At 44.0% G+C, this 13052-nt stretch overlaps 1 protein-coding gene across 2 annotated transcripts in view; it reads right to left on the bottom strand.

Moving 5' to 3' along the window:
- Positions 1-13052, bottom strand: part of GLRX3 (glutaredoxin 3) — a 131677-nt gene that overhangs the window by 66353 nt on the left and 52272 nt on the right. For both annotated transcript variants that reach the window (XM_069239737.1, XM_069239736.1), the window contains exon 4: positions 1752-1953. In XM_069239737.1, the coding sequence (XP_069095838.1) occupies positions 1752-1953 (202 nt within the window). The remainder of the gene's footprint in view (positions 1-1751; positions 1954-13052) is intronic.

Here is a 13052-nt window from a genome sequence, read left to right as displayed (position 1 = left end):
GATGGGTGGGTAGTGGTTCCTGCCACCACCAGACACTTCTGCGACTTCTCGACTTGGTCCCCTTCTTTATCAGGTCTTCCTCTTCAGGAATCCAACACTAGTTTCTTGCAGTCTAGTCTGGGTGTTGCATTATCTTCATTTTCAGTCCTTTTGGTAGATTGGGGTAAATCCAGTAACTTACTCCTTTCTTCCTGATCACTTGGGGGGGGGGGGGGGGGGGTGAAGAGTACTGTGGTTCTAGCCTTTGGGGTTTCCTAGTTCATCCAGCTCTCCTCTACAGATTCAACTTACCTAGGTGGGGGTCCTGCATTTTCATTCCATTTTGTTTTGCAATATGGTTTGAGCTCCCCCTAGGGTCACTACTGTTTATTGCTATTGCACTGTTTTCTATTGTATTTATGCTTATTCCTAGTGTACATATTTAGTGTTTTTACTTATATCCTGTTGGGGTAACTGCATATCTAATATTTTTGGTAATTGTGTCACTAAAATAAATTACCTTTATTTATTTTTTTAAGACAGAGTATTTTCTTTCATGTGTGTGAGGCTGTGTGACTTCAGTGGTATAATATGAGCTTTGCATGTCTCCTAGATAAGCTTTGGCTGCTCATCCACAGCTACCTCTAGAGAGCCTGGCTTCTAGACATTGCCTACATTTCACTAATAGGGGAACCCTAGAGCTGGTATAAGGTGTAAGTACCATAGGTACCCACCACACACCGGCCCAGCTTCCTACACTTACTGTCACTCGCATGCAGTCACATTCACTCTTACTCACTTATACTTTCTCACTCACTCTTACTTGACTTACTCTTACTGTCTCACTGACTCACTCTTTCTCACAGTTACATTCACTCTCTCTAATACTCCCTCATGTTCATTTTTATCAATTCTCAACCACCCCATCTCGCTAACTTACAGTCACTCTTCCTCTCTTCACTCATACTCATTTATGTCCAATCCTGCTCATTCTTAATCACTATCCGTCATTGACTCTCACTCACTTTCATTCCCACATAATCACTCAAATACACATGGTCACATATATGGACACTACCACTCTCACAAACAGACACTCTGACCAACAAGCAAATACACAATATACACTTGTCAGCATGTGTACTTACTTTAACTCTGCAGGCCTTGTTCCAGATACTGATGTCATGTTTTATTATACTAAGAATTAATGATATACTAGTATTCATTCTAAGTACAGTAAAAAAAAAACATCCACAAAGGCGACCTGCCCCCATGTTCTTGGTGCTAATGTTGCCACCTCTGAAGTCAGGGGCTGCAAACAGTAAGCCAGGGATTGCAGCTAAGACCACTGGGAACCCCTAAATTACATCTATGTCCCCTCCTATTGTTGCTGTCTATTTACTTCTCTGCTCAGGTTTCCCTCCACCTTCTGCTATTTGTCCTTACCTCCTGCACTTTCTTGTACCCCCACCCATCTCTCCTCTCACTCCCTACTTTGCTCTCCCCTTCCTGTCTGACTAACCTGTACCACACCTTACATATTATTAAATACCTCTACAAATAGTCTGTACGGTTTGTTGTACTGTAAAGTGCACTGACACCTCTACAGTAGAATGGTGCTATAGAAGAATTTAAAATAAAACAATTTTGCAAAACATCGGGTTAACAAGCACACAGTTAGCCCTATGCTCCACTGATGATCAGAATTTATTTCAAATTTACAGTTTGAAGAATATCTCCCATTTATATAAGGAAAATATTAAAACCCTTACCACAGCGAGGCTCCTGTGGCGACCCTTTCATAAACAGCATGCAAGGAGCAGCACTGGTTAGTTTCTTTAATCGAACATTGAGGTCCTCTTTCTTGTTAACTATAGATCCAGCTGGAATAGAAGCACTGGATGCATGACGTTGAACTTTTTTGGTCAGTTCTGGGGCGTGGGCACCATCTAGTCGATCAACCTTTTGAGAATTCTTAAAATAACATTACAAAATTATTCAGAAGCAGAGTTCAGTGGAAAACACAGACTTCCACATTTTTGACACATTATGCCAGTTGTAATTTAAAAGGTGCTAAAGCCATTAAATTAACATCATAACAGACAAACAGACTATCAAGGGTGCAATACAGTGCAAGTTTATCCAAAGTCGCTTGAGTACATTCCTCAACCCTGTTCACTAGAAACTTTCCCTGCTTGATGGCATCTGAACGCACTAAACCATGCTTTCGCTTTGTGCAGTAAAAGTGAACAAGAAATCTTTCAATCATATAATAGCGCTTCCCGAATATAACTTAGTCAGGCAAAATGAAAATCTCAAATTTTAAAATAAGAATACCCTAGCATATGTTGGTTCGGGAATGAGGTTCAGGCTTGATATTGTACGTAAACAAAAACCTATCCCAACTTGGATGCACTCACTCGATGCGATGTAGTGTCTGCAATTCATGAAACAGACAGGCCTGAGCTCTGCTAGTATCATATCCGGGACTAGGAATTCTCCCATAGGTCAAATGTGTCAATTTGTGCGTACTGGACACCTGAGAGCTCAAAGATGAACTTCAGGTCACAAAGTTAGATTTCGTATTCGAGAGAACCTTGTGTCCTTCAGATCAATGTACCCGACTCTAGGCTTGTCAGTTCTCACTAGCCAATAAAACCAATGCCAAATGAAAAATGAATCCTTTGAAAAGATCCAGGTCTAACTGGTCTATGTGGACACATACAAAACATAGCAATGTGAATAACAATAATAGCATGCCTTTCTTAAAATGTCTAGACAAAGGTTCAACACGCCAACAAAAAGCCCTGATGCTCAGCCGCACACAGGTTACTTTAGAAAGTTGAAGAGAAAATAAGAGGAGTCCAGCCAGTTGACTTCCTTAGAATGCCGTTATTAAGAGGTAAGTGTGAGAACTCTAAACCGGAAGGCCTGGACTCTATGCCTCCCAATAGTAATAGTACTAAATTAGTTATAGGTGAGTTCCCACTTCAGAAATTACAAATAGTAAGCCCAATGCTTGAATTTAGAAAGTTAACTGATCTCTCACAGGCAAGATGCAAAATAACAAGTCACCAAAACAAGTACTGTGGAGGGCAGAGAGAAAAGTAATGTGACCAGTTAGAAGTATCCCTTCAATAGTGCAGTAGTTTCACTAGCTAGGAAGACATTTGGCTCTTTTTGAAAAGAAGTTGTTATTTTATGTAATCATTTATTTAGAAAGTATTTAAGGACAATAGCAGCGCAGAGCACAATACCTAGATATTGTGGCAAAAAAAAAAAAAAAAAATGGAGAGTTAAGTTTGAGAAAAGATGCTAATTTGCAATACAAATACAGCGAGAAAACATGGTAGTGTTACATGAAGTGCCCTGGTGAGCCATTTCTTGTTGTTTTTAGTTACAATACCAGGAGATGGCATTTCCGGTATCCCTTGTATTCACTAATTGAGGCGCGTTCTCGAAACAAATGGAGGCCTAGGATGTTAGAGATGGGCATTTGGAGACTGCACAAGGTCATATGGGCATGACGAGCTGTTGCTGTTTGGTGCAACGTAAATTTCCACTAGGTGGCTAGCAGGTAAGGCTGTTGTTAAGCAAGGCAGTTCAGGGCGACACCACGGATCATCTTCTGTGCAATTTGTAAACAGCCCAATTTTTAGCTGAGAGTCTCCCAGTTTTAAGAAGAAGTAAAGTGGTGGGGGTGTGATTGGGCATGCTAAAATAGTTTCTGGTGGTAAAGTTAGACCTTTGTACTCAGTGGAGAGGAATGGGAAAAAGTGGTGTATTTTTACATGGTTTAATACGTGATATTATGCTGCAGTGGAAGTAATAAACAATTCCATATGCACGAGTTTCTAGAAAAGAAGAAGAAATTTAGCTACTTTCCTGTAACTTTGTTCTCCAGCATTGGTATTTCTCAGATTCACTGGCTTGAATCCTTTCCTGTTGTCAAAGCGGGATCCTTCAGCAATCAATTTTAGAAACAGAGTGTGCCATTACACTCAATAACACTGCAAAAGGCCAAGGACTACACACTGTGAGTCCACCTCTGTTTGGCCAGAATTTCAGCCCCTCAGAAAGCAGCTTCTTCAGCACTTCCCATGAAAGATACTTCCAACTGCCATATTTTCTCACTTGCGATAACGCAGATAAGAACCGGAAAAGCATCAAGAAAGAAGGGGAGAAAGCACACCAGTGAACTGTTGTGCTGGTTTAAGCACGCTCTGCATGTCACGCTCCAGTAGTCTTAGAATCCTAGGACGAGTGGAGCATTCCAGGAGAAGGAGCGAAAGTGATGGTTGTTGGAAGCTGTCTTGAGCCGTCGGCTGGGGTCCACAAATACCACAACTTATCTAGGGTTGTGTCACCACTACATGAATCTATGAAAGTTGCCAATGTTTAAGAACTGAAGTTACAGCCAAGTGGCTCACTTTATTCCCCAGCATTGGACCTCTCATAGATTCACATGCTGCAATCAAAATTAACAAAGCAGTACCTGAAATACAGAAAAAGGTAGGAATGCGTCACACCTTCGTCAACAATGCATGTGTCAATCTCCACATTGTTAGCCATACCAGCGTCCTCAAGAGACGCTCTTTAAGGAGTTGTTGAGTGCATTCCAAGAGTTCCATATAGTGGTCTAAGCATGGACATGTGGACCAGTATAACACATGAAAAAATCCATCTGGTAAAGGTCCATTTTGTTATTAGTTTGCCTTTATACAAGGGTTCAAAAGCTATAACACTTTGGCTGATACAATGAAAATCCCTGGTCTTTTGTAGTAAAAATTAAAGGCATCTTTTAATGAATGTCTAGAAAGTGAATTTCTCTCTGAGCTGCCTTCGGAGCATTTAGAAACCATGTCAGCAGACATATATTGTGATTCAAATGAAATGACATGGACACCTTCCAAACGAACTTGGGATTTGTGGCTAAAAACACACTGCCCTTGGAAAATCGCAAATAAGGTTCTTTACAAGGAACGGCATGTAATCCATCTACTCTTCTGGCTAATGTTCAAGCTAACAAGAAAGTGGTCTTCCAAGAAAAATGCTGTTTTGGTGGGGGAACATGGCAGCTGGCTACATGCCTGTCCCAAGCTTGGGCTGTGGGGGCATTGAAAATACATCCCTTACCCAATGTTTTTGGTGGAACACAGGCTGTGATGGCCTGGAGGAAAGCGGCATATAGTGGGAACAAATAAGGAAAATGTTACTTACCAAGTACGCATCTGTTTGTGGCATGCAGTGCTGTGGATTAACATGCTTTGCATACCCCTGCCATCTAGTGTTGGGTCTGGAAGTGTGCAAGTTGTTTTTCTGTGAAGAAGTCTGTTGAGTTACGAGGTAGAGGGATCCTCCTCTTGGTGGACTCTATTGTTAAAGTTGTTTTCCCGCAAGTGGGTGAGAATGGAGTGTAAAGTAAGTGTAAATAATGTCCATGAAAATAATAATGTAAAGGAAACTGCAATGGCCATACGTGTCAGGAGAAGAAGGTGGGTGCATGTGAATCAACAGCACTACATGCCACTTACTGGGTAAGTAACATTTTCCGTTTGATAGCATGTGTGGCTTTAGATGCACAATATTTGCACAGACTGTGAAGCAGTGCCCTCCGAAAGCGGTGGCTAACCTGTGGGTGTTGCAGTTATTTGGAAAAGTGTGCACAGCACTGCCTGCCCTACATCACCTTATTGGTGTGCTAGAACATCAACACAATGATTAGTAAAAGTACGTGGTGCAGACCATGTAGCTGCTTTACACATAATATTGTCCAGGAAAGCCACTGAAGCCCCTATTTTGTGAGTAGAGTGTGCTCTAGGAGGCATTGTCCATTTGGCTTTAAGGTAATGTGTCTGTATACATTTATCTTGGCACCAAGCGATGCATGATTTAGAAATGAGCTTTCCTTTGTAAGGGGGAGAAAAAGCAACAAAGAATTGTTTGGTTTTACAAAATTCTTTAGTTCTGTCAATGTAGCACATACGAGCTCCTTTAACATCTAATGTATGAAGAGCCCTTTCTGAAAACTGACTCCTGATGAGGAAAGAACACAGGCAATTTCACTGCCTGATTGTGGTGAAAATGGGGAAACACCAGTGGAAGGAATATTGGGTTTGTGTGAAGTACTACCCTGCCTTTATGCAGCTAGAAGAAAGGTTCTGCTAAGGTTAATGCCTGGAGATCACGGACACATATGAGTGAAGTGATGGCAATGAGAAAAGCAACCTTCCAAATCAGAAACTGGAGGGAGCAATTGTGTAGTGATTCAAACGGTGGACCTATAAGTTTTGTTAGAACAATTATAAGATTCCATGCAGGTGTTGGTGGAACCTTAACTTGAAAAAATCTTTTAAGTCCTTCCATGAAGGCTTTAATGACTGGTATCTTAAACAAAGACAGATGTCTGTTGTGAAGGTAGGCAGCCATTGCTTCGAAACCTAAATAAATGGATGAGAAATCAAGGCCAGAAATCTGTAGCTGTAGCAGGTAGCAAACATGTTTTGTGTTGATGCTTAAAATGGGTTGATACTGTTTTTATGACAGTAATAGGTTTGCATGCTTCTTTAAGAATGGTCATACCATCTGGTGAGAGACTGAGATAGCCGAATTGTATGTCCTTAGGAACCAAAATGCTAAGGTGAGTTCCTTGGGATTTGGGTGTCTGATTTCTCCATGGTTCTAAGTGGGAAGGTCTGGATTGAAGGGAAGCTTCTCGTGAGGAACTATTGATAGTTCTAGTAGTGTTGTGAACCAGGGCTGTCAAACTCAAGTGGAATCCACTAGTATTAGTGTAAGGGATGTATGCCTGAGCTTCCAAACCACAAACAGAAGAACAGGGAGAGGTGGAAAAGCGTAGGCAAACATCCCTGACCAGTTCATCCGTAGAGCATTACACTTGGATCAGGGGTGTGGGAACCTGGAAGCGAAGAATTGGCATTTTGTGTTGTCTACAGTTGTGAAAAGATCTATTTCTGGGAACTCCCAATTGTGGAAGAAGGGGATAAGAACTTGTGGATGGAGTTCCCACTTCTGGACTTGTCACATCCTGCTGAGAAGGTTTGCAAAATTGTTATGTGTTTTGAGAAGATGCTCCGCTGGATGTAGTAATGGAGAGCTCAATGACAAATTGTCTGAGGCAGGTGTGATAACTGCAGAGGATGCCCCAACCACCCAACCCTGTTTTAGTACCTATTACATTGTTGTTATATTGTCCATCCGGACTAAGACAACCTTGCTGATCAGGCGATGTAAGAACGCTTTCAATGCTAGGTGCCGGGGAGCCTTATGTTTGTTAGGAGCCACATGTTTTTTTAGGTGGAAGGACGGTGTGAGAAAGTAGCCTCTTTTTAGCATGGTTACCTCCATTTTTGGCATGTCTGTCAGTGTTTGTCAGTGTGTTTTTACTGTCTCACTGGGATCCTGCTAGCCAGGACCCCAGTGCTCATAGTTTGTGGCCTACATGTAAGTATGTTTTACTGTTTTGTCAGTATGCTTGACTGTGCCACTGTAGTCCTGATAACCAGAATTCCAGTGCTTATGCTCTCTCTGATTCCAAATTTGTACTTACATACTGGTAACCCAGTATTCCACTGCCACCTGAGTGAGCACTATTTCACAGCCATTTTCACTGCACCAGGCAAGTTATAACTTACCTATATTTCTAACCTTTAGAATGAAGGCTAGGTGCAAAGTTACTGTGTGTGAGGGCACCCCTGCACTAGCAGAGGTGCCCCCACATCGTCCAGGACCAATTTCCCGGTCTTCGTGAGTGCATGGACACCATTATAAGTGTGCACTACATATAGGTCAATACATATGTATCTCGGAATATAGCCATGTGAGGTGTCTAGAATTGAGAAATTGTCTGGTATTGGGGCGCCAATTCCATGCACCCTGGGGGCTCCACCAGGGATCCCAGGTACTGCCATACCAGCCTTCTGAGGTTTTCACTGCAGCCCCAACTGCTGCTCCTCACAGACCGGCTTCTGTCCTCCTGGGGCTTGAGCAGCTCAATCCCAGGAAGGCAGAACAATGCTTTTCCTTTAGGAGAGGGGTGTTACACTCTCTCCCTTTGGAAATAGGTGTTCCAGGCATAGGAGAGGTTTCCTCCCAGAGCCTCTGGAAGTGCTTTGAACGGCACAGATGGTGCCCTCCTTGCATAATCCAGTCTACACCGGTTCAGAGACCCCCAGTCTCTGCTCTGGCACGAAACTGGACAAAGGAAAGGGGAGTGACCACTCCCCTGTCCATCACCACCTCAGGGGTTGTGTCCAGAGCTCCTCCAGAGTGTCCCTGGGTTATGCCATCTTGTTTTCAGGATGGTCAGGGAACTCTGGGAGCACCTGAATGGCCAGTGCCACCAGGTGATGTTAGAGACCCCTCCTGATAGGTCCATACCTGGTTAGGTGAGCAATCCCCCTCCTAGGGCTATTTAGGGTCTCTCCTGTAGGCGTTTCCTCAGATTCAAATTGCAAGACTCCAGCAGCGATGCTCTTCATCCTTTACTTCCTCTTCTATCGCCAGATCAACTGCAGAACTGCTCCAGGAACTCTATTACTGCAACAAAGTATCCAAGAAGGATACTGCAACTCTGTTACTTCAGCTCCTGCCAGCAACTGCAACAGTTTCCAGGTTGTGCACGCTCCGAGAAGTGCCTGTCTTCATCCTGCACCAGAAGAACCGAAGGAATCTCCTGTGGAGTGACGGAGTCATTTCCCTGCTTCAGCAGGCACCTCTCTGCAGTGACGACTGGTACTCTGTGTCCCCTCTCCCAACGATGAACGTGGATCCTGGATTACAGGTGGTGGACTAAAGTGACCCTGACTGTCGAAAGGTCCAGCTGTCCAAATTTGGTGGCGGTAAGGGCTTGCCTTCCTGTGCCAGACAGTACCCCCAGTACACTGAGTATTTTGCAGCTCCTAGGGTTTCTGTGCACTTCTCCAAGAAATCCTTTGTGCACAGCATAGCCCAGGTCCCCAGCAGTCTATCCTGTGACGCTCAGCTCCGTGAGTTGTTCTCCGGCGGCGTGGGATCCCTTTGTGTTGTGCTGCGATGACTGCCATTTGCAACCCTTTTGTCCCCATGCTGTGGGTCTCCTGTGCACGCTGCCTGGTCTTCTGAGGGCTCTCCATGTTGCTGAGAGTCCCCTCTGTCTCACCCTCCAGGGTAGAGTCGACCGGGTCCTTCTTGGGCCCGGGTAGCTCCATTTCTCACGGAAAGTGAGTTTTACATTTACCAAGGTTTGTTCACGGAATCCAGCGACCCAAACCAGACTGCATTCATCCATCTGGCATTTGACATCTTCTGCACCAACCAGGAACCTACATCTATCTTCTCTGGTGCAATACTGACTTTGTCTTCTCACCGGTGGTTCTCCTTTTGCACCTTCATCCGGGTTAGCAGGGGCTCCAGTTCTCCCTGGACTCTTCAGTGCTTCTTGGACTTGGTCCCCTTCTTCCACACGTCTTCAGGTCCAGGAATCCATCGCTGGTGTCTTGCAGTCTCTTTTGGTTCTTGCACTGTCTTCTACCACAACTTCTAGTGTGTTTTATGAAACTTGCTGTGTTTTACTCCTGCTTTCCTGGGCTCTGGGGTGGGGTATTTTACTTACCTTTGGTGTTTTCTTACACTCTCAGCGCCCCTCTACACACTACACTTGCCTAGGTGGGAAACCAACTTTCACATTCCACTATTTTAGTATATGGTTTGTGTTCCCTCAGGCCCATTGCAACAAATACTGATTTTCACTAATGACTCTTTTGGTTACTAGTGTATATTTTGTGTATAATACCTCCTAAGGGAGTATAGCCTCTAAGATATTTTTGGCCTTCTGTCACTAAAATAAAGTACCTTTATTTTTGGTAACAATGAGTATTGTCTTTCTTGCGTGTAAGTACTGTGTGACTACAGTGGTATTTTGCAAGAGCTTTGCATGTCTCCTAGTTCAGCCTTGGCTGCTCTGCCTACAACTACCTCTAGACAGCCTGGCTTCTAGACCCTGCCTACATTTTATTAAGAAGGGATAACTGGACCTGGTATAAGGTTTAGGTATCCACTACAAACCAGGCCAGCCTCCTACAAACAGGGATGTCAATACTCGCAGTACGCAGACCCGGTGGGAGATCCTGCATCTTGAGGTAAATTTGTAATCTGGAGTTGGAGCCCTCGACGGAAAAAGTTTCTCCTCCTCTTCTTCAACATCCTGTTGTTTGAAGGTGGTGGGTGTGTCATCAGGCCTCTCTCCGCTGCATCTCCCTGCGACGCTCCCTTCGGTCTCAAAGTGTCTTTTTGTACTGAAACGATTGTCAGGCCTCACAGTCCTCTTCTCTGTGGTCTGGAGAAAAAGAGAGGTTGCAGACCTGCTGAAGGTCGGTACACGGATACTTAGCATGGCACCTCGGGCAGAAAAAGAAAGGCGTCTGTTCCATCAGCATGGCATTCTATGGGTAGGCCGAAAGTGATAGAAAATTAGGCCCAAATGGGCAAAGCCCAAAGGGCATTTGTTTGAGCGCATCGATTCAACAGGCGATAATTTTCCAATTTCAAAACGTAAAGGTGGGAGCGTGTTCAATGGCGATACTGAGGAGGGTAAGAGTGGATCATAAACGGAAAGGAGTACAAAGCGGTCTCGACCCGGAGTGCAATGATACACATCCGAACTTGATGGCAGAAAGAAAACAATCTAACAATAGAGTCAATGCCCATGCACATTAGTACCAAGAGGAGGAGTAACTAACTCGTGACTCGAAAGACTTGGAAGAAAAACAGCTTTTACACATCCAGACCCAAAACTAGATGGCAGGAGTATGCAAAGCATTTTATCTACAGCCACACATGCCATCAAACATTCACTTACCAGTGTAGATGCAGGCAGGATGACACATGGCCCCAGGAACCCTTCCACCACGCTGGGGCTGCAGGTCACAGGAGTTGCGTCAATGTTGGAGTGCACTGTTGTCAGTAACACCCTGTGCTAGAGTTGGAAGAGGCAGCACAAGTTTCCATAGTCAGCTTGCAGGGCTGGCTGGTGCTGTTGAGGTTGTTGGATGGAAGGAGGGAGGGCGATGTGACCCTGGAATTCCACCCCACAGGAAGGATGGGGTAAAGTGACTGGACTCTGGAGAGGTCAGTTGGGCTAGACGGGTAACCACTTTTCAGGTAGGTGAGCTCCCAGAGTGGATGGATGCCATATCTGGAAATGTAGGATGGGATCATGGGGCGAGGGAGTACTTGCTAGGATCTTGCATTACTAGGGGGCTTACTCTGTCTTGTAAGCAAGGTGGCGGTAAGAGATTGCACTCAAAAGGTGCCTACCTACCAGACTAGGCTTACAAAATCAACCACATGGAAGTCAGTAGAAGGGCCTTCTCAAAGGGCACTGTTTTTTGAGGTAGCGAATCAGTGGATAAGAGAGAGTCAGAGGGGGTCTATAAGACCTCATGTTGGTAAACAGCATTGAAAACCACAACAGCAGCCTCTGGTCTTGCCCGAAGATTACCACGTCTGTTCATTCTTTAAGATAATGGCAGGAAATATGAGGGAACAAAAGAGGGCTGGTGGGAGAGCAGACAAGGGGACTAACTCAAGAGATCTCCAGTCAGGCACTGTGTCCAGTACTGATGCTCCCGGATCACACCTTCAGCACCATGGGAACATCAGCAGAGGCGCAAGGTCATGTGCATTCTATTTTCTCTCCTACCACAAACCAACTCTTCCGACCCATACTTCTCCCCTTACACTCTAAAACGTGAATGCTTGGCAGAGTTATTTGACTTTCTAAAATGCCAACATAGAAAATATAGTAAACACCTCTGCCATCTGTGCCTGGTGTGAGACTTCAATTAATCTGAGATCTATGTCTAGCAAGTACAATTGTTTTTTTTTAATAAACACACAGTCCATGTGATTTGCTATTTCTAATATGGAATCTTTGCTTCTATGCCACAGACCAGGGTTGTGTCTGTCATTCAGCAGCACAGGTGGGAAAAGTAAACTTTGAGTTTCTTTTACAAATTTGGGCCTGGGCTTCATACGAACAAATTGCCAGTTAGGTAGTAAGAGAACAAAGCTGTTTGGGCAGCATCCATTAAGTTAATGGGTGGTGGCAGTGGAAAGTGGCAAACTATGAAAGAGTCGTGGACTTACTGTATTGTAATTGTAATAGTATTTATATAGCGCTTACTACCCCTGACGAGGCGTCGAAGCGCTTTTTGGCGAGTAGTACGCTACTCCGGAACCCAACAATAATTAGTGATGGATTAGTATCGGGAAATATGAGTACAGTTTTAGTATTATTATGAGTTAATTTGAGCTGCGGATATGAGAGTTTGTTAGTTAGACTGACTATTCATAAATTGAGGACATTAGTGACGGGAGGAGAAGTGGCAATTAAAGTGATGAGGGTGTCTATGATGGTGGCGATATTGTGGCGATCTAAATGAAATGTACAGTTCAAAATCCATGCCTGACACTGAACGGTGAGTGATAAATATGTGTTGAGGGCAGTTTGAGCAATCTAGAGCTTCTGAGTGTGTGTGTAGAAGTCAACGTTTTCTTGAGTTTTGCGTTTTCTGCAATTGTGGAGGACCTTCTCCTTTGAAGAAAGTAGCCAAGGCAGGATTCAACAGCTTACTACATATCTGCCACTGCTCCAATCCTGGAGTGCCTCTTTTTGTTGTTATTTTTCTTTGTTTTACGTTTCCCAAGGCTCTGAAGCCAAGAGTCACAGGTTAGATCCGTCTGGAAGAGTTAAGGTGAATTTGTGGAGAACTCCAGAGCAGATAGAGGCCCATCATCGTAGAACACAGCAACAATATTGTAAGAGGGGGTGGGTGAGTTGAAAAAAAGAGCAGAAAAAAACCTACAATAACAGAAATAACACACACACTGCTGTATAAATTCTACAAAAGTCTCACAAATAATGAAGGCAATTATATGGGACTAGGAAGGGCCCTTAAATCAGGAAGAGGGAGTAGGCAACCATCACACAGAGGAACATGTATAAACCATGTGCTCTTGGCTTGTAAATGTGCAGCCACTCCGCAACATGTATCCTTCCTACATTATCGAAC

The sequence above is a fragment of the Pleurodeles waltl genome, chromosome 6 (genome assembly GCF_031143425.1).
Source record: "Pleurodeles waltl isolate 20211129_DDA chromosome 6, aPleWal1.hap1.20221129, whole genome shotgun sequence".
In the NCBI taxonomy this organism is placed as follows: domain Eukaryota; kingdom Metazoa; phylum Chordata; class Amphibia; order Caudata; family Salamandridae; genus Pleurodeles; species Pleurodeles waltl.
The sequence above is the reverse complement of the archived record's forward strand: the minus strand, read 5'-3'. Positions and strand labels throughout refer to the sequence as shown.